Source organism: Salmo salar, chromosome ssa13, assembly GCF_905237065.1.
Source record: "Salmo salar chromosome ssa13, Ssal_v3.1, whole genome shotgun sequence".
Classification (NCBI taxonomy): domain Eukaryota; kingdom Metazoa; phylum Chordata; class Actinopteri; order Salmoniformes; family Salmonidae; genus Salmo; species Salmo salar.
In genome coordinates this window covers 110489767-110517041 of record NC_059454.1, presented here as the reverse complement: position 1 = coordinate 110517041, position 27275 = coordinate 110489767, and the positions used below count along the sequence as shown (strand labels likewise).

Below are 27275 nucleotides of genomic sequence, written 5' to 3'. Positions count from 1 at the left end.
TGTGAGGAGTCAGTAAGGACCGACAGGGTGTGAGGAGTCAGAGTAAGGACCGACAGGGTGTGAGGAGTCAGTAAGGACCGACAGGGTGTGAGGAGTCAGAGTAAGGACCGACAGGGTGTGAGGAGTCAGTAAGGACCGACAGGGTGTGAGGAGTCAGTAAGGACCGACAGGGTGTGAGGAGTCAGTAAGGACCGACAGGGTGTGAGGAGTCAGTAAGGACCGACAGGGTGTGAGGAGTCAGTAAGGACCGACAGGGTGTGAGGAGTCAGAGTAAGGACCGACAGGGTGTGAGGAGTCAGTAAGGACCGACAGGGTGTGAGGAGTCAAGTAAGGACCGACAGGGTGTGAGGAGTCAGTAAGGACTGACAGGGTGTGAGGAGTCCGGGTAAAGACTGACAGGGTGTGAGGAGTCAGAGTAAGGACTGACAGGGTGTGAGGAGTCAGTAATGGACCGACAGGGTGTGAGGAGTCAGTAAGGACTGACAGGGTGTGTGGAGTCAATAAGGACCGACAGGGTGTGTGGAGTCAGTAAGGACTGACAGGGTGTGAGGAGTCAGTAAGGACCGACAGGGTGTGTGGAGTCAGTAAGGACCGACAGGGTGTGTGGAGTCAGTAAGGACCGACAGGGTGTGTGGAGTCAGTAAGGACCGACAGGGTGTGAGGAGTCAGTAAGGACCGACAGGGTGTGTGGAGTCAGTAAGGACCGACAGGGTGTGAGGAGTCAGTAAGGACCGACAGGGTGTGAGGAGTCCGAGTAAGGACCGACAGGGTGTGAGGAGTCAGAGTAAGGACCGACAGGGTGTGAGGAGTCAGTAAGGACCGACAGGGTGTGAGGAGTCAGTAAGGACCGACAGGGTGTGAGGAGTCAGTAAGGACCGACAGGGTGTGAGGAGTCAGTAAGGACCGACAGGGTGTGAGGAGTCAGTAAGGACCGACAGGGTGTGAGGAGTCAGTAAGGACCGACAGGGTGTGAGGAGTCAGTAAGGACCGACAGGGTGTGAGGAGTCAGTAAGGACCGACAGGGTGTGAGGAGTCAGTAAGGACCGACAGGGTGTGAGGAGTCAGTAAGGACCGACAGGGTGTGAGGAGTCAGTAAGGACCGACAGGGTGTGAGGAGTCAGTAAGGACCGACAGGGTGTGAGGAGTCAGTAAGGACCGACAGGGTGTGAGGAGTCAGTAAGGACCGACAGGGTGTGAGGAGTCAGTAAGGACCGACAGGGTGTGAGGAGTCAGTAAGGACCGACAGGGTGTGAGGAGTCAGTAAGGACCGACAGGGTGTGAGGAGTCAGTAAGGACCGACAGGGTGTGAGGAGTCAGTAAGGACCGACAGGGTGTGAGGAGTCAGTAAGGACCGACAGGGTGTGAGGAGTCAGTAAGGACCGACAGGGTGTGAGGAGTCAGTAAGGACCGACAGGGTGTGAGGAGTCAGTAAGGGACCGACAGGGTGTGAGGAGTCGAGTAAGGACCGACAGGGTGTGAGGAGTCAGTAAGGACCGACAGGGTGTGAGGAGTCAGTAAGGACCGACAGGGTGTGAGGAGTCGAGTAAGGACCGACAGGGTGTGAGGAGTCAGTAAGGACCGACAGGGTGTGAGGAGTCAGTAAGGACCGACAGGGTGTGAGGAGTCAGTAAGGACCGACAGGGTGTGAGGAGTCAGTAAGGACCGACAGGGTGTGAGGAGTCAGTAAGGACCGACAGGGTGTGAGGAGTCAGTAAGGACCGACAGGGTGTGAGGAGTCAGTAAGGACCGACAGGGTGTGAGGAGTCAGTAAGGACCGACAGGGTGTGAGGAGTCAGTAAGGACCGACAGGGTGTGAGGAGTCAGTAAGGACCGACAGGGTGTGAGGAGTCAGTAAGGACCGACAGGGTGTGAGGAGTCAGTAAGGACCGACAGGGTGTGAGGAGTCAGTAAGGACCGACAGGGTGTGAGGAGTCAGTAAGGACCGACAGGGTGTGAGGAGTCAGTAAGGACCGACAGGGTGTGAGGAGTCAGTAAGGACCGACAGGGTGTGAGGAGTCAGTAAGGACCGACAGGGTGTGAGGAGTCAGTAAGGACCGACAGGGTGTGAGGAGTCAGTAAGGACCGACAGGGTGTGAGGAGTCAGTAAGGACCGACAGGGTGTGAGGAGTCAGTAAGGACCGACAGGGTGTGAGGAGTCAGTAAGGACCGACAGGGTGTGAGGAGTCAGTAAGGACCGACAGGGTGTGAGGAGTCAGAGTAAGGACCGACAGGGTGTGAGGAGTCAGAGTAAGGACCGACAGGGTGTGAGGAGTCAGTAAGGACCGACAGGGTGTGAGGAGTCAGTAAGGACCGACAGGGTGTGAGGAGTCCGAGTAAGGACCGACAGGGTGTGAGGAGTCAGAGAAAGGACCGACAGGGTGTGAGGAGTCCGAGTAAGGACCGACAGGGTGTGAGGAGTCCGAGTAAGGACCGACAGGGTGTGAGGAGTCAGAGTAAGGACCGACAGGGTGTGTGGAGTCAGTAAGGACCAACAGGGTGTGAGGAGTCAGAGTAAGGACCGACAGGGTGTGAGGAGTCAGAGTAAGGACCGACAGGGTGTGAGGAGTCAGTAAGGACCGACAGGGTGTGAGGAGTCAGAGTAAGGACCGACAGGGTGTGAGGAGTCAGTAAGGACCGACAGGGTGTGAGGAGTCAGTAAGGACCGACAGGGTGTGAGGAGTCAGTAAGGACCGACAGGGTGTGAGGAGTCAGTAAGGACCGACAGGGTGTGAGGAGTCAGTAAGGACCGACAGGGTGTGAGGAGTCAGTAAGGACCGACAGGGTGTGAGGAGTCAGTAAGGACCGACAGGGTGTGAGGAGTCAGTAAGGACCGACAGGGTGTGAGGAGTCAGTAAGGACCGACAGGGTGTGAGGAGTCAGTAAGGACCGACAGGGTGTGAGGAGTCAGTAAGGACCGACAGGGTGTGAGGAGTCAGTAAGGACCGACAGGGTGTGAGGAGTCAGTAAGGACCGACAGGGTGTGAGGAGTCAGTAAGGACCGACAGGGTGTGAGGAGTCAGTAAGGACCGACAGGGTGTGAGGAGTCAGTAAGGACCGACAGGGTGTGAGGAGTCAGTAAGGACCGACAGGGTGTGAGGAGTCAGTAAGGACCGACAGGGTGTGAGGAGTCAGTAAGGACCGACAGGGTGTGAGGAGTCAGTAAGGACCGACAGGGTGTGAGGAGTCAGTAAGGACCGACAGGGTGTGAGGAGTCAGTAAGGACCGACAGGGTGTGAGGAGTCAGAGTAAGGACCGACAGGGTGTGAGGAGTCAGTAAGGACCGACAGGGTGTGAGGAGTCAGTAAGGACCGACAGGGTGTGAGGAGTCCGAGTAAGGACCGACAGGGTGTGAGGAGTCAGAGAAAGGACCGACAGGGTGTGAGGAGTCCGAGTAAGGACCGACAGGGTGTGAGGAGTCCGAGTAAGGACCGACAGGGTGTGAGGAGTCAGAGTAAGGACCGACAGGGTGTGAGGAGTCAGAGTAAGGACCGACAGGGTGTGAGGAGTCCGAGTAAGGACTGACAGGGTGTGAGGAGTCCGAGTAAGGACTGACAGGGTGTGAGGAGTCAGTATGGACTGACAGGGTGTGAGGAGTCAGTAAGGACTGACAGGGTGTGAGGAGTCAGTATGGACTGACAGGGTGTGAGGAGTCAGTAAGGACTGACAGGGTGTGTGGAGTCAGAGTAAGGACTGACAGGGTGTGAGGAGTCAGAGTAAGGACTGACAGGGTGTGAGGAGTCAGTAAGGACCGACAGGGTGTGAGGAGTCCGAGTAAGGACCGACAGGGTGTGAGGAGTCCGAGTAAGGACCGACAGGGTGTGAGGAGTCAGTAAGGACCGACAGGGTGTGAGGAGTCCGAGTAAGGACCGACAGGGTGTGAGGAGTCCGAGTAAGGACTGACAGGGTGTGAGGAGTCAGTATGGACTGACAGGGTGTGAGGAGTCAGTATGGACTGACAGGGTGTGAGGAGTCAGTAAGGACTGACAGGGTGTGAGGAGTCAGTATGGACTGACAGGGTGTGAGGAGTCAGTAAGGACTGACAGGGTGTGTGGAGTCAGAGTAAGGACTGACAGGGTGTGAGGAGTCAGAGTAAGGACCGACAGGGTGTGAGGAGTCAATAAGGACTGACAGGGTGTGTGGAGTCAGTAAGGACTGACAGGGTGTGAGGAGTCAGTATGGACTGACAGGGTGTGTGGAGTCAGTAAGGACTGACAGGGTGTGAGGAGTCAGAGTAAGGACTGACAGGGTGTGAGGAGTCAATAAGGACTGACAGGGTGTGTGGAGTCAGTAAGGACTGACAGGGTGTGAGGAGTCAGAGTAAGGACTGACAGGGTGTGTGGAGTCAGTAAGGACTGACAGGGTGTGAGGAGTCAGTAAGGACCGACAGGATGTGTGGAGTCAGTATGGACTGACAGGGTGTGTGGAGTCAGTAAGGACTGACAGGGTGTGAGGAGTCAGAGTAAGGACTGACAGGGTGTGAGGAGTCAATAAGGACTGACAGGGTGTGTGGAGTCAGTAAGGACTGACAGGGTGTGAGGAGTCAGTATGGACTGACAGGGTGTGAGGAGTCAGTAAGGACTGACAGGGTGTGAGGAGTCAATAAAGACTGACAGGGTGTGAGGAGTCAATAAGGACTGACAGGGTGTGAGGAGTCAGAGTAAGGACTGACAGGGTGTGTGGAGTCAGTAAGGACTGACAGGGTGTGAGGAGTCAGTAAGGACCGACAGGGTGTGTGGAGTCAGTAAGGACTGACAGGGTGTGAGGAGTCAATAAGGACTGACAGGGTGTGAGGAGTCAATAAGGACTGACAGGGTGTGAGGAGTCAGTAAGGACTGACAGGGTGTGTGGAGTCAGTAAGGACTGACAGGGTGTGAGGAGTCAGTAAGGACCGACAGGGTGTGAGGAGTCAGAGAAAGGACCGACAGGGTGTGTGGAGTCAGTAAGGACTGACAGGGTGTGAGGAGTCAGAGTAAGGACTGACAGGGTGTGTGGAGTCAGTATGGACTGACAGGGTGTGAGGAGTCAGTAAGGACTGACAGGGTGTGAGGAGTCCGAGTAAGGACTGACAGGGTGTGAGGAGTCCGAGTAAGGACTGACAGGGTGTGAGGAGTCAGTATGGACTGACAGGGTGTGAGGAGTCAGTATGGACTGACAGGGTGTGAGGAGTCAGTAAGGACTGACAGGGTGTGAGGAGTCAGTATGGACTGACAGGGTGTGAGGAGTCAGTAAGGACTGACAGGGTGTGTGGAGTCAGAGTAAGGACTGACAGGGTGTGAGGAGTCAGAGTAAGGACCGACAGGGTGTGAGGAGTCAATAAGGACTGACAGGGTGTGTGGAGTCAGTAAGGACTGACAGGGTGTGAGGAGTCAGTATGGACTGACAGGGTGTGTGGAGTCAGTAAGGACTGACAGGGTGTGAGGAGTCAGAGTAAGGACTGACAGGGTGTGAGGAGTCAATAAGGACTGACAGGGTGTGTGGAGTCAGTAAGGACTGACAGGGTGTGAGGAGTCAGAGTAAGGACTGACAGGGTGTGTGGAGTCAGTAAGGACTGACAGGGTGTGTGGAGTCAGTAAGGACTGACAGGGTGTGAGGAGTCAGTAAGGACCGACAGGATGTGTGGAGTCAGTATGGACTGACAGGGTGTGTGGAGTCAGTAAGGACTGACAGGGTGTGAGGAGTCAGAGTAAGGACTGACAGGGTGTGAGGAGTCAATAAGGACTGACAGGGTGTGTGGAGTCAGTAAGGACTGACAGGGTGTGAGGAGTCAGTATGGACTGACAGGGTGTGAGGAGTCAGTAAGGACTGACAGGGTGTGAGGAGTCAATAAAGACTGACAGGGTGTGAGGAGTCAATAAGGACTGACAGGGTGTGAGGAGTCAGAGTAAGGACTGACAGGGTGTGTGGAGTCAGTAAGGACTGACAGGGTGTGAGGAGTCAGTAAGGACCGACAGGGTGTGTGGAGTCAGTAAGGACCGACAGGGTGTGAGGAGTCAATAAGGACTGACAGGGTGTGAGGAGTCAATAAGGACTGACAGGGTGTGAGGAGTCAGTAAGGACTGACAGGGTGTGTGGAGTCAGTAAGGACTGACAGGGTGTGAGGAGTCAGTAAGGACCGACAGGGTGTGAGGAGTCAGAGAAAGGACCGACAGGGTGTGTGGAGTCAGTAAGGACTGACAGGGTGTGAGGAGTCAGAGTAAGGACTGACAGGGTGTGTGGAGTCAGTAAGGACTGACAGGGTGTGAGGAGTCAGTAAGGACTGACAGGGTGTGAGGAGTCAGAGTAAGGACCGACAGGGTGTGAGGAGTCAATAAGGACTGACAGGGTGTGAGGAGTCAGAGTAAGGACTGACAGGGTGTGAGGAGTCAGAGTAAGGACTGACAGGGTGTGTGGAGTCAGTAAGGACTGACAGGGTGTGAGGAGTCAGTAAGGACTGACAGGGTGTGAGGAGTCAGTAAGGACTGACAGGGTGTGAGGAGTCAGAGTAAGGACCGACAGGGTGTGAGGAGTCAGAGTAAGGACCGACAGGGTGTGAGGAGTCAGAGTAAGGACTGACAGGGTGTGAGGAGTCAGTAAGGACTGACAGGGTGTGAGGAGTCAGAGTAAGGACTGACAGGGTGTGTGGAGTCAGTAAGGACTGACAGGGTGTGAGGAGTCAGTAAGGACTGACAGGGTGTGAGGAGTCAGAGTAAGGACCGACAGGGTGTGAGGAGTCAATAAGGACTGACAGGGTGTGAGGAGTCAGAGTAAGGACTGACAGGGTGTGAGGAGTCAGTAAGGACTGACAGGGTGTGAGGAGTCAGAGTAAGGACTGACAGGGTGTGTGGAGTCAGTAAGGACTGACAGGGTGTGAGGAGTCAGTAAGGACTGACAGGGTGTGAGGAGTCAGAGTAAGGACCGACAGGGTGTGAGGAGTCAATAAGGACTGACAGGGTGTGAGGAGTCAGTAAGGACTGACAGGGTGTGAGGAGTCAGAGTAAGGACTGACAGGGTGTGAGGAGTCAGTAAGGACTGACAGGGTGTGTGGAGTCAGTAAGGACTGACAGGGTGTGAGGAGTCAGAGTAAGGACCGACAGGGTGTGAGGAGTCAATAAGGACTGACAGGGTGTGAGGAGTCAGTAAGGACTGACAGGGTGTGAGGAGTCAGAGTAAGGACTGACAGGGTGTGTGGAGTCAGTAAGGACCGACAGGGTGTGTTGAGTCAGTATGGACTGACAGGGTGTGAGGAGTCAGTAAGGACCGACAGGGTGTGAGGAGTCAGTAAGGACTGACAGGGTGTGAGGAGTCAGAGTAAGGACTGACAGGGTGTGAGGAGTCAGAGAAAGGACTGACAGGGTGTGAGGAGTCAGTAAGGACTGACAGGGTGTGAGGAGTCAATAAGGACTGACAGGGTGTGAGGAGTCAGTAAGGACTGACAGGGTGTGAGGAGTCAGTAAGGACTGACAGGGTGTGAGGAGTCAGTAAGGACTGACAGGGTGTGAGGAGTCAGAGTAAGGACTGACAGGGTGTGAGGAGTCAATAAGGACTGACAGGGTGTGTGTCCTTTGATAGGATAGAGACGAGAGGCTTGTGAACTTGTCTCATGAAAACACTACAGTCGCACATCTTGTACAACATTATATATATTCCAGGTATAGTCTATAATAAAATATCATACATGGACACAACAATTCAAGAAAAATTATCTCCACCATCATTGACTAAAATGGGCCTTTTCCTATAAGTCAATCAGTGGACCTCTCCTCAGTGTTTAGCCAATCAGTGGACCCCTCCTCAGTGTTTAGCCAATCAGTGGACCGCTCCTCAGTGTTTAGCCAATCAGTGGACCCCTCCTCAGTGTTTAGCCAATCAGTGGACCCCTCCTCAGTGTTTAGCCAATCAGTGGACCGCTCCTCAGTGTTTAGCCAATCAGTGGACCCCTCCTCAGTGTTTAGCCAATCAGTGGACCCTTCCTCAGTGTTTAGCCAATCAGTGGACCCCTCCTCAGTGTTTAGCCAATCAGTGGACCTCTCCTCAGTGTTTAGCCAATCAGTGGACCCCTCCTCAGTGTTTAGCCAATCAGTGGACCCTTCCTCAGTGTTTAGCCAATCAGTGGACCGCTCCTCAGTGTTTAGCCAATCAGTGGACCTCTCCTCAGTGTTTAGCCAATCAGTGGACCTCTCCTCAGTGTTTAGCCAATCAGTGGACCTCTCCTCAGTGTTTAGCCAATCAGTTGACCTCTCCTCAGTGTTTAGCCAATCAGTGGACCTCTCCTCAGTGTTTAGCCAATCAGTGGACCTCTCCTCAGTGTTTATCAGCGATGAAATAGCAGCTGCTGTGAGTCAGTATGTGACAGACAGAGGAGAGGAGAGTACTGCAGGGCTGAGAGTCAGTGCGTGGCAGACAGAGGAGAGGAGAGTACTGCAGGGCTGAGAGTCAGTATGTGGCAGAGGAGAGGAGAGGAGAGGAGAGTACTGCAGGGCTGTGAGTTAGTATGTGACAGACAGAGGAGAGGAGAGTACTGCAGGGCTGAGAGTCAGTATGTGGCAGAGGAGAGGAGAGGAGAGTACTGCAGGGCTGTGAGTTAGTATGTGACAGACAGAGGAGAGGAGAGTACTGCAGGGCTGAGAGTCAGTATGTGACAGACAGAGGAGAGGAGAGTACTGCAGGGCTGTGAGTCAGTATGTGACAGACAGAGGAGAGGAGAGTACTGCAGGGCTGAGAGTCAGTGCGTGGCAGACAGAGGAGAGGAGAGTACTGCAGGGCTGAGAGTCAGTATGTGGCAGAGGAGAGGAGAGGAGAGTACTGCAGGGCTGTGAGTCAGTATGTGACAGACAGAGGAGAGGAGAGTACTGCAGGGCTGTGAGTTAGTATGTGACAGACAGAGGAGAGGAGAGTACTGCAGGGCTGTGAGTCAGTATGTGGCAGACAGAGGAGAGGAGAGTACTGCAGGGCTGAGAGTCAGTACGTGGCAGACAGAGGAGAGGAGAGGAGAGTACTGCAGGGCTGAGAGTCAGTATGTGGCAGAGGAGAGGAGAGGAGAGTACTGCAGGGCTGTGAGTCAGTATGTGACAGACAGAGGAGAGGAGAGTACTGCAGGGCTGTGAGTTAGTATGTGACAGACAGAGGAGAGGAGAGTACTGCAGGGCTGTGAGTCAGTATGTGGCAGACAGAGGAGAGGAGAGGAGAGTACTGCAGGGCTGAGAGTCAGTACGTGGCAGACAGAGGAGAGGAGAGGAGAGTACTGCAGGGCTGAGAGTCAGTATGTGGCAGAGGAGAGGAGAGGAGAGTACTGCAGGGCTGTGAGTCAGTATGTGACAGACAGAGGAGAGGAGAGTACTGCAGGGCTGAGAGTCAGTATGTGACAGACAGAGGAGAGGAGAGTACTGCAGGGCTGAGAGTCAGTATGTGACAGAGCAGAGGAGAGGAGAGTACTGCAGGGCTGAGAGTCAGTATGTGGCAGAGGAGAGGAGAGGAGAGTACTGCAGGGCTGTGAGTTAGTATGTGACAGACAGAGGAGAGGAGAGTACTGCAGGGCTGTGAGTCAGTACGTGGCAGACAGGAGGAGAGGAGAGTACTGCAGGGCTGAGAGTCAGTATGTGGCAGACAGAGGAGAGGAGTGTACTGCAGGGCTGTGAGTCAGTATGTGGCAGACAGAGGAGAGGAGAGGAGAGTACTGCAGGGCTGAGAGTCAGTACGTGGCAGACAGAGGAGAGGAGAGGAGAGTACTGCAGGGCTGTGAGACAGTACGTGGCAGACAGAGGAGGGGGCGGGGAGAGGAGTGTACAGCAGGGGTGTGAGTGGCGGACTGGCCTGTCATTTGAAAGTCTCTGTAGCCTCAAGCCTTTGGCTCGTAATCTGAATCTCTCACCCTGCTCTCTACCTCTTCATTGTGACTCTGTTGAATTATGTAAATTCTCTGAAACCCTCCACTCTTCTCCTTTCCATGCCCTCAACAGACAGAACAGCAATACCAGCAGAGCTACAGTAATAGTCGAGGATGCTCAGATTACCAATGAATAACTAGTGAAGCTAAACAGTTAGAGTAACATCAGTTCATTAATAGGTCAATAAACACAATCATTGCTGTGACTATCTTATCATCTTAAATAGAGAAATATCGCTTTATCTTGACATTAATAAACACATAAATAGCTATTAAAATTGATGATTTAATATATAGTAGATTAATAGAATGCATTTAGAAAGGTGAACTCTTATTTTGAAGGGACAGGAAGTATAGGTTGTGCCTTTGCCCAATGACAGGCATTTTCACATTTAACCACACCCACATGTGAAAACTGAAATATCAAGTAATTTTTTGGTTTATATGCAACAACAAAAAACCGAGCTAACAAGATAACTAACACTTTTCAGTTTTTTGGGTTTTTAGAGAAAGAAAAAAAAAGAGCTGTTTTCACGTTGCTGATTTGTCCGTTTTAACTTGGAAAACAATTAGCCAAAAAAGTACATGGACCTCATTGTGATTTCGGGAACATGATATGATGGAATGAATGACCGGACAAATATGGACATTACAGTTTCTATACTTACTACAGTAGAGTGAATTGTTACTCACCAAAACCATTTGTTGCAAGCATAAGAGAAATTAGTAAAAACAAAAATAAATTCGGTGATACTAAATTGTACATTAATTCTGTAACAGAGATGGGTCGCCTAGGGATAAAAGTTAATGTTATTTATTTTGTTATAATTTCTTTAAAAGGACAAAGGGAAAAAAGGAATATAGCGTGAGGTTTGTAGAAAGAGAAAGAGTTAGGAAAGATGCCATCTACAGATGAAGAGTCTTTCATTGGTTCAGGACACAATAAGAATACATTATATTCTTTGTTTGTGGGAGGCCCGGCAAACCAAAATCGAATTTCCCCAATTCATTCCATTTGACCTAAATTAAGAGTTTATAAAAAGCATCCATTTCCATCTGTAGATGTCTCCTTAAGTCAGTCACACAAAGAAACTACACATATTCTCAATATCAAGTCATTTCAGGAGGTTTCTCTCAGAAGAGCAACGTTGCTGAAAAGGTTTGTAGCCTAAACTGTTCGCACAAAAACCCGAAAGGGGACTTGATGTGCAGAACAGCCTATATGAAAGCGATTGTCGGAGCGTACAAACATGAACACAGGCGGTCTCTACCTAATATGGCCACTGGTTACACGGTAGCCTAACCCTACATTCAGCTAGCCTAATGCTACATTCAGCTAGCCTAATGCTACATTCAGCTAGCCTAATGCTACATTCAGCTAGCCTAATGCTACATTCAGCTAGCCTAATGCTACATCCTACAGCTGAAAAGTCACACGTGGTCACCTTGACATGTTCTTCAGATTGGTAAGATGAGCGCTGTTGACGAACACAAAGAAACAATAAAAACATCTGGTTAAAATAAAAAAAGACATTCTGTGGTGGAGCTGGCTATTTAAAAAAGACCCTAAAAGAGATTCCATTCGGCACTAAATAAACGCAAATTCTACATTGTAGCTGAGTAAACCAACCTTCAGTAGATGTCTTTCCACATCCAGAGATTACTACTCTGAACTCTCTCTTTAAGAGGGAGCTTCAGCCTACAATTGGTTTTCAAGAACATTTTCTGACACGATCAATGCTGGAACTTTACAAAGTATAAAATGTGTTGATCTCTTGAAGGAAATTACGCTTCAACTTGGCAGACAGCGTTTTGACAGACAACGCTGCAAGTGGATACCCAAGACAGGAGAGGAAGCCTTTTAATAAAACATGAGCCTCTAAAGTGTCCGGCTGCTACTGACAAAAAGGTCTTTGTTCAAACCGCCCCTCGATAGCAGATAGACAACACAAGCCACCACAAGCCACCATGACCCAAACACAGAAGAATGTGACATCTAAAAATGGCACTTCAATGGTAGCCAGGTCCCAGATCTGTTTGTGCAGTCTTGCCAACTCTTACTTTTTTGGTAGCCTGGTCGCAGATCTGTTTGTGCAGTCTTGCCACCTCCTCTGGTCTTATTTGTCACGCTAATGTGTCAACGACCATAGGAATTGGCAAGACTGCACAAACCAATCTGGGACCAGGCTAGGTAATGACCATAGGAGTTGATTTAGAACGAACATCTCATCCCATGATTTTGGAATGAGATGTTCGACTAGCAGGTGTCCACATACTTTTGGGTAAATGTAGTGTATATTTCGCAATCATACAGGAGATGCCGATGATTTTGTTACAAAGCTGTGAAATGTGTGATGACCAAGAGAGACTGTTGTCTAGCAGCACACTTAACAGCTGCGTCTCTGAAACCTCTGCGATGGGTGTCCCGCCAACTGACAGCTGTTAAGGAGGGTAATTTCTTCCTTCTCCTCTTCGTACATATTAGCATTGACTTAGTTTTTTTTGGCTTGTATTTACCACTCATTTGGTTTTGGGTGATCCAATTGGAAAATACTTATGTCAGCTTCACTATAACCTCTTTCAGCTGCCCTACATCATTTCCTGTTACATAGACAATGGTATCGTCAGGAAACATGGTTGCTATACAAATTGGAGCGCACCAGAGGGAGATCCTTTGCATACAGCAAGTACATAATAGGTCCTAGGCAGCTGCCTTGTGGGACACCATAGCATACAGAATGAGGTTCAGAATAGGCACCATTTATGAACGTAAACTGCTTTCTGTTGACAAGATAGGACTGTAACCATCTCAATGAGGTGTTATATCCATAGTGACACAATTTCATCAACAGTATATAATGATCCACAAGGTCAACAGCAAGTCAAGGTCAACAGCAGGTCAAGGTCAACAGCAAGTCAAGGTCAACAGCAGCATAGAAATAAAGAAGCAGCACACCCACAAGTTGACCTTGGTCACGTGACCTGAGCCACTATTAAATCAACTGGAGCTGTTGCAGTCCAGCAATCCTTACGGTATGCGCGCCGGTAGGCTGGGACCCTTACGGTATGCGCGCCGGTAGGCTGGGACCCTTACGGTATGCGCGCCGGTAGGCTGGGATCCTTACGGTATGCGCGCCGGTAGGCTGGGATCCTTACGGTATGCGCGCCGGTAGGCTGGGACCCTTACGGTATGCGCGCCGGTAGGCTGGGATCCCTTACGGTATGCGCGCCGGTAGGCTGGGATCCTTACGGTATGCGCGCCGGTAGGCTGGGACCCTTACGGTATGCACGCCGGTAGGCTGGGACCCTTACGGTATGCACGCCGGTAGGCTGGGACCCTTACGGTATGCACGCCGGTAGGCTGGGACCCTTACGGTATGCACGCCGGTAGGCTGGGACCCTTACGGTATGCGCGCCGGTAGGCTGGAACCCTTACGGTATGCGCGCCGGTAGGCTGGGACCCTTACGGTATGCACGCCGGTAGGCTGGGACCCTTACGGTATGCGCGCCGGTAGGCTGGGACCCTTACGGTATGCGCGCCGGTAGGCTGGGATCCTTACGGTATGCGCGCCGGTAGGCTGGGATCCTTACGGTATGTGCGCCGGTAGGCTGGGATCCTTACGGTATGCGCGCCGGTAGGCTGGGATCCTTACGGTATGCGCGCCGGTAGGCTGGGATCCTTACGGTATGTACGCCGGTAGGCTGGGATCCTTACGGTATGCACGCCGGTAGGCTGGGATCCTTAAGGTATGCACGCCGGTAGGCTGGGATCCTTACGGTATGCGCTCTGCTAGGCTGGGATCCTTACGGTATGCGCGCCGGTAGGCTGGGATCCTTACGGTATGTACGCCGGTAGGCTGGGATCCTTACGGTATGCACGCCGGTAGGCTGGGATCCTTAAGGTATGCACGCCGGTAGGCTGGGATCCTTACGGTATGCGCTCTGCTAGGCTGGGATCCTTACGGTATGCGCTCTGCTAGGCTGGGATCCTTACGGTATGCACGCCGGTAGGCTGGGATCCTTACGGTATGCACGCCGGTAGGCTGGGATCCTTACCGTATGCACGCCGGTAGGCTGGGATCCTTACGGTATGCACGCCGGTAGGCTGGGATCCTTACGGTATGCACGCCGGTAGGCTGGGATCCTTACGGTATGCACGCCGGTAGGCTGGGATCCTTACGGTATGCACGCCGGTAGGCTGGGATCCTTACGGTATGCGCTCTGCTAGGCTGGGATCCTTACGGTATGCACGCCGGTAGGCTGGGATCCTTACGGTATGCGCTCTGCTAGGCTGGGATCCTTACGGTATGCACGCCGGTAGGCTGGGATCCTTACGGTATGTACGCGGGTATGCTGGGACTTTTACAGTATGCACGCTGGTAGCTGGGATCCTTACGGTATGCACGCCGGTAGGCTGGGATCCTTACGGCATGCACGCCGGTAGCCTGGGATCCTTACGGTATGCACGCCGGTAGGATGGGATCCTTACGGTATGCGCTCTGCTAGGCTGGGATCCTTACGGTATGCACGCCGGTAGGCTGGGATCCTTAAGGTATGCACGCCGCTAGGCTGGGATCCTTAAGGTATGCACGCCGCTAGGCTGGGATCCTTACGGTATGCACGCCGGTAGCCTGGGATCCTTACGGTATGTACGCCGGTAGGCTGGGATCCTTACGGTATGCACGCCAGTAGGCTGGGATCCTTACGGTATGCACGCCGGTAGGCTGGGATCCTTACGGTATGCACGCCGGTAGGCTGGGATCCTTACGGTATGCACGCCGGTAGGCTGGGATCCTTACGGTATGCACGCCGGTAGGCTGGGATCCTTACGGTATGTACGCCGGTAGGCTGGGATCCTTACGGTATGCACGCCGGTAGGCTGGGATCCTTACGGTATGCACGCCGGTAGGCTGGGATCCTTACGGTATGCAAGCTGGTAGGCTGGGACCCTTACGGTATGCACGCTGGTAGGCTGGGAACCTTACGGTATGCACACTGGTAGGCTGTACGGTATGCACGCTGGTAGGCTATACAGTATGCACGCTGGTAGGCTGTACGGTATGTATGCTGGTAAGCTGGGATGAATTTATTCTGTTCTATATAAAACCATACATATATGGTTACTAACAAATGCTTCCAAAATGTTATGTAGTGATGACTAATGTGTCAACGACCATAGGAGTTGGCAAGACTGCACAAACAGATCTGGGACCAGGCTAGGTAATGGCCATAGGAGTTGGCAAGACTGCACAAACAGATCTGGGACCAGGCTAGGTAATGGCCAGGAGTTGGCAAGACTGCACAAACAGATCTGGGACCAGGCTAGGTAATGGCCATAGGAGTTGGCAAGACTGCACAAACAGATCTGGGACCAGGCTAGGTAATGGCCATAGGAATTGGCAAGACTGAATAAACAGATATGGGACCAGGCTAGGTAATGGCCATAGGAATTGGCAAGACTGAATAAACAGATCTGGGACCAGGCTATCTCAATGGCAGTTTGTGGTCAAATTAAGATAAGGCCCAATCCCAAATTGAACCCTAGACCCTAAGTCCTATGAACTTGTGGAGATCTGAGAGTATTTGACAGGCGCGGTCAATATGGTAATAAGCTCCAGCTTTCCTTCTGATAGGCTCACTGGAAATTTCACCATATTGCTTATACCAATCAGGGCGTAGGGTGTAAGGGTACATTTGGGACACATTGTGTGTGTTCCAGTTCAGTTCTCACCTGCCCTTGTTCTCCTTGCCCTTGACCTTGCTCTCCAGCCCCTTTCCCCCCTGGGGGTCCCACTCCACAGTCCTGTCCTCTACCTTCAGGTTCAGATGGGACGACGACGAGTCGAAACCGAAGTTAAACGCTGGGGAGGGAATCAATCAACCAGTCAATCAATCAGTTAACCAGTCAGTCAACCAGTCAGTTAATAACTACACAATAACTACATAATTGTTGATCCAAGACAACATAGGTCTGGTTTCCAGGGTAACTAACACAGTCTTGCCTCTGGTTTCCAGGGTAACTAACACAGTCTTGCCTCTGGTTTCCAGGGTAACTAACACAGTCTTGCCTCTGGTTTCCAGGGTAACTAACACAGTCTTGCCTCTGGTTTCCAGGGTAACTAACACAGTCTTGCCTCTGGTTTCCAGGGTAACTAACACAGTCTTGCCTCTGGTTTCCAGGGTAACTAACACAGTCTTGCCTCTGGTTTCCAGGGTAACTAACACAGTCTTGCCTCTGGTTTCCAGGGTAACTAACACAGTCTTGCCTCTGGTTTCCAGGGTAACTAACACAGTCTTGCCTCTGGTTTCCAGGGTAACTTACAGTCTTGCCTCTGGTTTCCAGGGTAACTAACAGTCTTACCTCTGGTTTCCAGAGTAACTGGATCAGAGTATTCTCCAGCTGCTGCCTTGTTGCAAGCTCGTACCCGGAAGTTCATGAACTTGGAGTCAAACTTTAAACCTGGAGGATGAACAGCACATTAATCTGTACAGGTTCATTATGTTCTGTAGGTGAACAAGCTTTCAGAGTTTGATAAAAGTTACAAAAGGTGAAGCAAAACTATATAGATTAGTCATATTTTAAACACAAGAAGCTGCATGAAAACACTGCAGTATTTGCCTGGTCCCAGATCTGTTTGTGCCATCTTGCCAAGTGACATGACAATGGCAATAGGAGTTGGCAAGACGACAACAAACAGACCTGGGACCAGGCTACAGTAGGTCTACTCTAGCTCCGTACCGGACAGTGAGTATTCTGTGGTCTTGATGTTGTCCACCACCTCCCAGCACCGTTGGTCTTTGATGCGTGGCAGTCCTTCGTGGTCGGTCTTTCTGTACTCCAGTATGTAGTGGTCTATCTTACTGTCCTCCACTGGCATCTTCCAGGCTACGGACACCGTGTTGTCTAACACCAGACAGTCCCCTACCTCTATCTCTGGGGCTCGAGGGACTGAAACGATACAGAGAAATGGGGATTTTAAAAGACAGCAACAGATCTGTGCAATGGAAAATCATTTAAGGGTTGACTAAATTATAAGCTTTTTTGGATGTCGTCCTAAATGACATTCAGGATTCATTAATGGAAATGTTTTAAAAAAGGAGTGAAATGTTTTTAGCGAGCGAAAGAGAGAGAGAGAAAGTCACACATACGCCCAGGCCGTGAGCAGGCAAACAGGCCTAAACCCCCACTCTTACACTAGCCCAAGCCAATGGCATGTACCAGATGCTCAGCAGGCTCTGCTCACACTTACTGGTCTGAGGTCAAACCACACGACCAACAACATTGGACACTTTATGGAACACAAAGCCTTCACTATCTCATCCTGGAATATCCAAGGCCAGAGGTCATCTGGCTTTGGCCTAAAGAGCAGGAACCTGGACTTCATCAAAGAAATCAGAAATACAGACATTGTCATCCTACAAGAAACCTGGTATAGAGGAGATGGACCCACTGGTTGTCCTCTAGGTTACAGAGAGCTGGTAGTCCCATCCACCAAGTGTGCTAATTTGGTATAGATTAGACCTAACTCACTCCATTATATTAATCAAAACAGGAACATTTTACATTTGGCTAGAAATTCTAAAGGAAAAGTTCTCAACAGAGAAAAATGTCCTCCTGTGTGCTACCTATATCCCCCCACTAGAATCCCCATACTTTAATGAAGACAGCTTCTCCATCCTACCTATATCCCCCTACTAGAATCCCCATACTTTAATGAAGACAGCTTCTCCATCCTACCTATATCCCCCTACTATAATCCCCATACTTTAATGAAGACAGCTTCTCCATCCTACCTATATCCCCCTACTAGAATCCCCATACTTTAATGAAGACAGCTTCTCCATCCTACCTATATCCCCCTACTAGAATCCCCATACTTTAATGAAGACAGCTTCTCCATCCTACCTATATCCCCCTACTAGAATCCCCATACTTTAATGAAGACAGCTTCTCCATCCTACCTATATCCCCCTACTAGAATCCCCATTCTTTAATGAAGACAGCTTCTCCATCCTACCTATATCCCCCTACTAGAATCCCCATACTTTAATGAAGACAGCTTCTCCATCCTACCTATATCCCCCTACTAGAACCCCCATACTATAATGAAGACAGCTTCTCCATCCTACCTATATCCCCCCACTAGAATCCCCATACTTTAATGAAGACAGCTTCTCCATCCTACCTATATCCCCCTACTAGAACCCCCATACTATAATGAAGACAGCTTTTCCATCCTACTTATATCCCCCTACTAGAACCCCCATACTTTAATGAAGACAGCTTCTCCATCCTACCTATATCCCCCCACTAGAATCCCCATACTATAATGAAGACAGCTTCTCCATCCTACCTATATCCCCCCACTAGAATCCCCATACTTTAATGAAGACAGCTTCTCCATCCTACCTATATCCCCCTACTAGAACCCCCATACTATAATGAAGACAGCTTTTCCATCCTACTTATATCCCCTACTAGAACCCCCATACTTTAATGAAGACAGCTTCTCCATCCTACCTATATCCCCCACTAGAATCCCCATACTTTAATGAAGACAGCTTCTCCATCCTACTTATATCCCCCCACTAGAACCCCCATACTTTAATGAAGACAGCTTCTCCATCCTACCTATATCCCCCCACTAGAATCCCCATACTATAATGAAGACAGCTTCTCCATCCTACCTATATCCCCCCACTAGAACCCCCATACTTTAATGAAGACAGCTTCTCCATCCTACCTATATCCCCCCACTAGAATCCCCATACTTTAATGAAGACAGCTTCTCCATCCTACCTATATCCCCCTACTAGAATCCCCATACTTTAATGAAGACAGCTTCTCCATCCTACCTATATCCCCCCACTAGAATCCCCATACTATAATGAAGACAGCTTCTCCATCCTACCTATATCCCCCCACTAGAATCCCCATACTTTAATGAAGACAGCTTCTCCATCCTACCTATATCCCCCCACTAGAACCCCCATACTTTAATGAAGACAGCTTCTCCATCCTACCTATATCCCCCCACTAGAACCCCCATACTTTAATGAAGACAGCTTCTCCATCCTACCTATATCCCCCCACTAGAATCCCCATACTATAATGAAGACAGCTTCTCCATCCTACCTATATCCCCCACTAGAATCCCCATACTATAATGAAGACAGCTTCTCCATCCTACCTATATCCCCCTACTAGAATCCCCATACTTTAATGAAGACAGCTTCTCCATCCTACCTATATCCCCCCACTAGAATCCCCATACTTTAATGAAGACAGCTTCTCCATCCTACCTATATCCCCCCACTAGAATCCCCATACTTTAATGAAGACAGCTTCTCCATCCTACCTATATCCCCCCACTAGAACCCCCATACTTTAATGAAGACAGCTTCTCCATCCTACCTATATCCCCCCACTAGAACCCCCATACTTTAATGAAGACAGCTTCTCCATCCTACTTATATCCCCCCACTAGAACCCCCATACTATAATGAAGACAGCTTCTCCATCCTACCTATATCCCCCTACTAGAATCCCCATACTATAATGAAGACAGCTTCTCCATCCTACCTATATCCCCCTACTAGAATCCCCATACTATAATGAAGACAGCTTCTCCATCCTACCTATATCCCCCTACTAGAATCCCCATACTATAATGAAGACAGCTTCTCCATCCTACCTATATCCCCCCACTAGAATCCCCATACTTTAATGAAGACAGCTTCTCCATCCTACCTATATCCCCCCACTAGAATCCCCATACTATAATGAAGACAGCTTCTCCATCCTACTTATATCCCCCCACTAGAATCCCCATACTATAATGAAGACAGCTTCTCCATCCTACCTATATCCCCCCACTAGAATCCCCATACTATAATGAAGACAGCTTCTCCATCCTACCTATATCCCCCCACTAGAATCCCCATACTATAATGAAGACAGCTTCTCCATCCTACCTATATCCCCCCACTAGAATCCCCAAACTATAATGAAGACAGCTTCTCAATCCTATCTATATCCCCCCACTAGAATCCCCATACTATAATGAAGACAGCTTCTCCATCCTACTTATATCCCCCCACTAGAATCCCCATACTATAATGAAGACAGCTTCTCCATCCTACCTATATCCCCCTACTAGAATCCCCATACTATAATGAAGACAGCTTCTCCATCCTACTTATATCCCCCCACTAGAATCCCCATACTATAATGAAGACAGCTTCTCCATCCTACCTATATCCCCCCACTAGAACCCCCATACTTTAATGAAGACAGCTTCTCCATCCTACCTATATCCCCCTACTAGAACCCCCATACTTTAATGAAGACAGCTTCTCTATCCTACCTATATCCCCCCACTAGAATCCCCATACTTTAATGAAGACAGCTTCTCCATCCTACCTATATCCCCCCACTAGAATCCCCATACTTTAATGAAGACAGCTTCTCCATCCTACCTATATCCCCCCACTAGAATCCCCATACTTTAATGAAGACAGCTTCTCCATCCTACCTATATCCCCCACTAGAACCCCCATACTTTAATGAAGACAGCTTCTCCATCCTACCTATATCCCCCTACTAGAACCCCCATACTATAATGAAGACAGCTTCTCCATCCTGGAGGGGGAAATCAATCATTTCCAGGCCCAGGGACATGTACTAGTCTGTGGCGACCTAAATGTCAGAACTGGACAAGAACCTGACACCCTCAGCACACAGGGGGACAAACACCTGCCTGGAGGTGACAGCATTCCCTCCCCCATATGCACCCCTAAGCACAACTACGACAACATAACCAACAAAAACAGATCACAACTCCTGCAGCTCTGTTGCATGCTGGGTATGTACATAGTCAATGGTAGGCTTCGAGGGGACTCCTACGGTAGGTACACCTATAGCTCATCTCTTGGCTGTAGTACTGTAGACTACTTTATCACTGACCTCAACCCAGAGTCTCTCAGAGCGTTCACAGTCAGTCCACTGACTCCCCTATCAGACCACAGCAAAACCCCAGTCTACTTGAAGAGATCAATACTCAATCATGAGGCATCAAAGCCAAAGGAACAGAATAATATTGACAAATGCTGTAGATGTACGGAAAGTAGAGTGGAAATCTACCAAAAAAACTTCCTGGACAAAACATTCCACTGTAATAGTGAAGGTGTAAACGTGGCAGTAGAAAACCTAAACAGTATATTTGACCTCTCAGCTTCCCTATCAAATAAAAAAAAAATGCAAGCAGAAATCCTAAGAAAGTTAAAAATGTCAAATGGTTTGATGAAGAATGCAAAAACTTAAGATATTTAGAAACCTGTCCAACCAAAAACACGCCTTCACGATGGTGAATCACTAAAACAATACAGAAATACACTACGGAAAAAGAAGGAACAGCACGTCAGAAATCAGCTCAATGTAATTGAAGAATCCACAGACTCTAACCACTTCTGGGAAAATTGGAAAACACTAAACAAACAACAACATGGAGAGTTATCTATCCAAAACGGAGATGTGTGGATAAACCACTTCTCCAATATTTTTGGCTCTATAACATAAAACAAACAGCAAAAACATATACATGATCAAATACTAATCTTAGAGTCAACTATTAAAGACGACCAGAACCCACTGGATTCTCCAATTAACTTGAATGAACTACAAGACAAAATACAAAACCTCCAACCTAAAAAGGCCTGTGGTGTTGATGGTATCCTAAATGAAATGATGAAATATACAGACTACAAATTCCAATTGGTTATACTTAAACTCTTTAACATCATCCTCAGCTCTGGCATCATCCCCAATATTTGTAACCAAGGACTGATCACCCCATTCCACAAAAGTGGAGACAAATTTGACCCCAATAACTACCGTGGGATATGGGTCAACAGCAACCTTGGGAAAATCCTCTGCATTATGATTAACAGCAGACTCATACATTTCCTCAGTGAAAACATTGTACTGAGCGAAAGTCAAATTGGCTTTTTACCAAATTACTGTCCGACAGACCACGGTATTCACCCTGCAAACCCTAACTGACAAACAAACAAAACAAAAGGCAAAGTCTTCTCATGCTTTGTTGATTTCAAAAAAAGCTTTTGACTCAAACAAAGGGTCTGCTATACAAATTTATGGAAAGTGGTGTTTGGTGAAAAACATACAACATTATAAAATCCATGTACACAAACGACAAGTGTGTGGTTAAAATTGGCAAAAAAAACATTTCTTTCCACCGGGCCGTGGGGTGAGACAGGGATGCAGCTTAAGCCCCACCTTCTTCAACATTGGCAAGGGCACTAGAACAGTCTGCAGTACCCGGCCTCACCCTACTAGAATCTGAAGTCAAATGTGTACTGATGATCTGGTGCTTCTGTCCCCAACCAAGGAGGGCCTACAGCAGCACCTAGATCTTCTGCATAGATTCTGCCAGACCTGAGTCCTGACAGAAAATAATGGTGTTCCAAAAAAAAGTCCAGTTGCCAGGACCACAAATATAAATTCCATCTAGACACCGTTGCCCTAGAGCACACAAAAAAACGATATACATACCTCGGCCTAAACATCAGCGCCACAGGTAACTTCCACAAAGCTGTGATCGATCTGAGAGACATTGCAAGAAGGACCTTCTATGCCATCAAAAGGAACATAATATTCAACATACCAATTAGGATCTGGCTAAAAATACTTGAATTCAGTTTTAGAACCCATTGCACTCTATGGTTGTGAGGTTTAGGGTCCGCTCACCAACCAAGAATTCACTAAATGGGACAAACACCAATTTGAGACTCTGCATGCAGAATTCTGCAAAAATATCCTCCGTCTACAATGTAAAACCCCAAATAATGCAGAGCAGAATTAGGCCGATACCCGCTAATTATCAAAATCCAGAAAAGAGCAGTTAAATTCTACAACAACTTAAAAGGAAGTGATTCCCAAACCTTCCATAACAAAGCCATCACCTACAGAGAGATGAACCTGGAGAAGAGTCCCCTAAGAAAGCTGGTCCTGGGGCTCTGTTCACAAACACAAACAGACCCCACAGAGCCCCAGGACAGCAACACAATTAGACCCAATCAAATCATGAGGAAACAAAAAGATACATTGGCACATTGGAAAGAATTAACAACAAAACCCCCAGAGCAAACTAGAATGCTATTTGGTCCTAAACAGAGAGTACACAGTGGCAGAATACCTGACCACTATGACTGACCCAAACTTAAGGAAAGCTTTGACTATGTACAGACTCGGTGATCATAGCCTTGCTATTGAGAAAGGCCGCCGTAGGCAGACCTGTCTCTCAAGAGAAGACAGGCTATGTGCACACTGCCCACAAAATGAGGTGGAAACTGAGCTGGTCTTCCTAACCTCCTGCCAAATGTATGACCATATTAGAGACACACATTTCCCTCAGATTACACAGATACACAAAGAATTCAAAAACAAACCCAATTTTGATGAACTCCCATATCTACTGGGTGAAATACCACAGTGTGCCATCACAGCAGCAAGATGTGTGACCTGTTGCAACAAGAAAAGGTCAACCGGTGAAGAACAAACACCATTGTAAATACAACCCATATTTATGTTTATTTATTTTCCCTTTTGAACTTTAACTATTTGCACCTAATATGACATTTGAAAAGTCTTTATTCATTTGGAACTTTGGTGAGTGTAATGTTTACTGTAAATGTTTATTTCACTTTGGTTTATTATCTATTTCACTTGCTTTGGCAATGTTAACATATTTTTCCCATGCCAATAAAGCACTTAAATTAAATTGAGAGAGAAAGAGAGAGATGAATGTGACAGTGGTCACACCACTGGTCCTAGGGGGTCACACCACTGGTCCTAGGGGGTCACACCACTGGTCCTAGGGGGGGTCACACAACTGGTACTAAGGGTCACACCACTGGTCCTAGGGGGTCACACCACTGGTCCTAGGGGGTCACACCACTGGTCCTAGGGGGTCACACCACTGGTCCTAAGGGGTCACACCACTGGTCCTAAGGGGTCACACCACTGGTCCTAAGGGGTCACACCACTGGTCCTAAGGGGTCACACCACTGGTCCTAGGGGGTCACACCACTGGTCCTAGGGGGTCACACCACTGGTCCTAAGGGGTCACACCACTGGTCCTAAGGGGTCACACCACTGGTCCTAAGGGTCACACCACTGGTCCTAAGGGTCACACCACTGGTCCTAGGGGGTCACACCACTGGTCCTAGGGGTCAAGGGTCACACTGCAGACCCGCTACATTTTAACATTTTTTGGGGGGGTTCTTACATTGGAATTATATTGAATTCTGCTTATATAATGATGCTATCCCATAATAAACATAACGATCAAATGCCGAGACTCCATGATCACGGAGTGCTTTTTAAATCCGTAGCCCATCTCTGCTGCGCTGTATCAGCACAATGGAAAGCCCCCTTTCAGCCGTTCAGATGGGCAATTACCCTATTACAAACAGCCTACGTAAATGTGCCGTCCACACAGCTGTCATAACAAAATAATGCCAACTAAAGGCTGAAAGTAGTAGCCTAGTTAATCATGCATGCAAACAAAAAGTACTGAATAGCAGTTTGGCTTAGAACTGGGAATGAAAGCTAATGTGAACAGAACAAACACAGGAGGTACCGGGTATTAAGGTCTACGATACTAAATATCAGATTGATAAAGGCATGACAATCTATATTTACACTAGTTACATTGACAGTAAACCAACACAGAAAACAAAAAGGTGAAGGGAGATCCAGATAGCCTACAGTCTACTACAGTGAGATGCAGCCAACAGCCTACTACAGTGAGATGCAGCCCACAGCCTACTACAGTGAGATGCAGCCAACAGCCTACTACAGTGAGATACAGCCGACTAGTGAGATGCAGCCTACAGCCTACTACAGTGAGATGCAGCCCACAGCCTACTACAGTGAGATGCAGCCCACAGTCTACTACAGTGAGATGCAGCCCACAGCCTACTACAGTGAGATGCAGCCTACTACAGTGAGATGCAGCCCACAGCCTACTACAGTGAGATGCAGCCCACAGCCTACTACAGTGAGATGCAGCCCACAGCCTACTACAGTGAGATGCAGCCCACAGCCTACTACAGTGAGATGCAGCCCACAGTCTACTACAGTGAGATGCAGCCCACAGCCTACTACAGTGAGATGCAGCCTACCACAGTGAGATGCAGCCCACAGCCTACTACAGTGAGATGCAGCCCACAGCCTACTACAGTGAGATGCAGCCCACAGCCTACTACAGTGAGATGCAGCCCACAGCCTACTACAGTGAGATGCAGCCTACAGCCTACTACAGTGAGATGCAGCCCACAGTCTACTACAGTGAGATGCAGCCTACAGCCTACTACAGTGAGATGCAGCCTACAGCCTACTACAGTGAGATGCAGCCCACAGCCTACTACAGTGAGATGCAGCCCACAGTCTACTACAGTGAGATGCAGCCTACAGCCTACTACAGTGAGATGCAGCCCACAGTCTACTACAGTGAGATGCAGCCTACAGCCTACTACAGTGAGATACAGCCGACTAGTGAGATGCAGCCAACAGCCTACTACAGTGAGATGCAGCCCACAGCCTACTACAGTGAGATACAGCCGACTACAGTGAGATGCAGCCAACAGCCTACTACAGTGAGATGCAGCCTGCTACAGTGAGATGCAGCCCACAGCCTACTACAGTGAGATGCAGCCTACAGCCTACTACAGTGAGATGCAGCCCACAGCCTACTACAGTGAGATGCAGCCCACAGCCTACTACAGTGAGATACAGCCGACTACAGTGAGATGCAGCCAACAGCCTACTACAGTGAGATGCAGCCTGCTACAGTGAGATGCAGCCCACAGCCTACTACAGTGAGATGCAGCCTGCTACAGTGAGATGCAGCCCACAGCCTACTACAGTGAGATGCAGCCTACTACAGTGAGATGCAGCCTACTACAGTGAGATGCAGCCTGCTACAGTGAGATGCAGACTACAGTTACTACAGTGAGATGCAGCCTACTACAGTGAGATGCAGCCTACTACAGTGAGATGCAGCCTACAGCCTACTACAGTGAGATGCAGCCTACTACAGTGAGATGCAGCCTACTACAGTGAGATACAGTCTACTACAGTGAGATGCAGTCTACTACAGTGAGATGCAGCCTACAGTCTACTACAGTGAGATGCAGCCTACTACAGTGAGATGCAGTCTACTACAGTGAGATGCAGCCTACTACAGTGAGATGCAGTCTACTACAGTGAGATGCAGCCTGCAGCCTACTACAGTGAGATGCAGCCTACTACAGTGAGATGCAGCCTACTACAGTGAGATGCAGTCTACTACAGTGAGATGCAGCCTACAGTCTACTACAGTGAGATGCAGCCTACTACAGTGAGATGCAGGCTACTACAGTGAGATGCAGCCTACAGTCTACTACAGTGAGATGCAGCCTACTACAGTGAGATGCAGCCTACTACAGTGAGATGCAGCCTACTACAGTGAGATGCAGTCTACAGTCTACTACAGTGAGATGCAGCCTCCATCCTACTACAGTGAGATGCAGCCTGCTACAGTGAGATGCAGCCTACAGTCCACTACAGTGAGATGCAGCCTGCTACAGTGAGATGCAGCCTACAGTCCACTACAATGAGATGCAGCCTGCTACAGTGAGATGCAGCCTACTACAGTGAGATGCAGTGTACTACAGTGAGATGCAGCCCACTACAGTGAGACACAGTCTACTACAGTGAGATGCAGCCTACAGTCTACTACAGTGAGATGCAGTCTACAGCCTACTACAGTGAGATACAGCCTACTACAGTGAGATGCAGCCTACAGCCTACTACAGTGAGATGCAGCCTACTACAGTGAGATGCAGCCTACTACAGTGAGATGCAGCCTACTACAGTGAGATGCAGCCTACTACAGTGAGATGCAGCCTACTACAGTGAGATGCAGCCTACTACAGTGAGATGCAGCCTACTACAGTGAGATGCAGCCTACTACAGTGAGACGCAGCCTACTACAGTGAGACGCAGCCTACCAGAGTGAGATGCAGTCTACTACAGTGAGATGCAGCCTGCTACAGTGAGATGCAGCCTACAGTCTACTACAGTGAGATGCAGCCTACAGTCTACTACAGTGAGATGCAGCCTACAGTCTACTACAGTGAGATGCAGCCTGCTACAGTGAGATGCAGCCTACAGTCTACTACAGTGAGATGCAGCCCACAGCCTAATACAGTGAGATGCAGCCTACAGCCTAACACAGTGAGATGCAGCCTACTACAGTGAGATGCAGTCTACTACAGTGAGATGCAGCCTACTACAGTGAGATACAGTCTACTACAGTGAGATGCAGCCTACTACAGTGAGATACAGCCT

The 27275-nt window shown here is 49.2% G+C and overlaps 1 protein-coding gene across 5 annotated transcripts in view; it reads right to left on the bottom strand.

Moving 5' to 3' along the window:
- Nucleotides 1-27275, bottom strand: part of LOC106568556 (FSD1-like protein) — a 125836-nt gene that overhangs the window by 48881 nt on the left and 49680 nt on the right. For 3 of the 5 annotated variants that reach the window (XM_045692678.1, XM_045692675.1, XM_045692674.1), the window contains exons 7-10: nucleotides 16602-16811; nucleotides 16224-16322; nucleotides 15594-15723; nucleotides 11308-11340 (exon numbers count right to left, since the gene is read on the bottom strand). In XM_045692678.1, the coding sequence (XP_045548634.1) occupies nucleotides 11308-11340; nucleotides 15594-15723; nucleotides 16224-16322; nucleotides 16602-16811 (472 nt within the window). The remainder of the gene's footprint in view (nucleotides 1-11307; nucleotides 11341-15593; nucleotides 15724-16223; nucleotides 16323-16601; nucleotides 16812-27275) is intronic. The other 2 variants (XM_045692677.1, XM_045692676.1) reach the window with 1 other exon arrangement.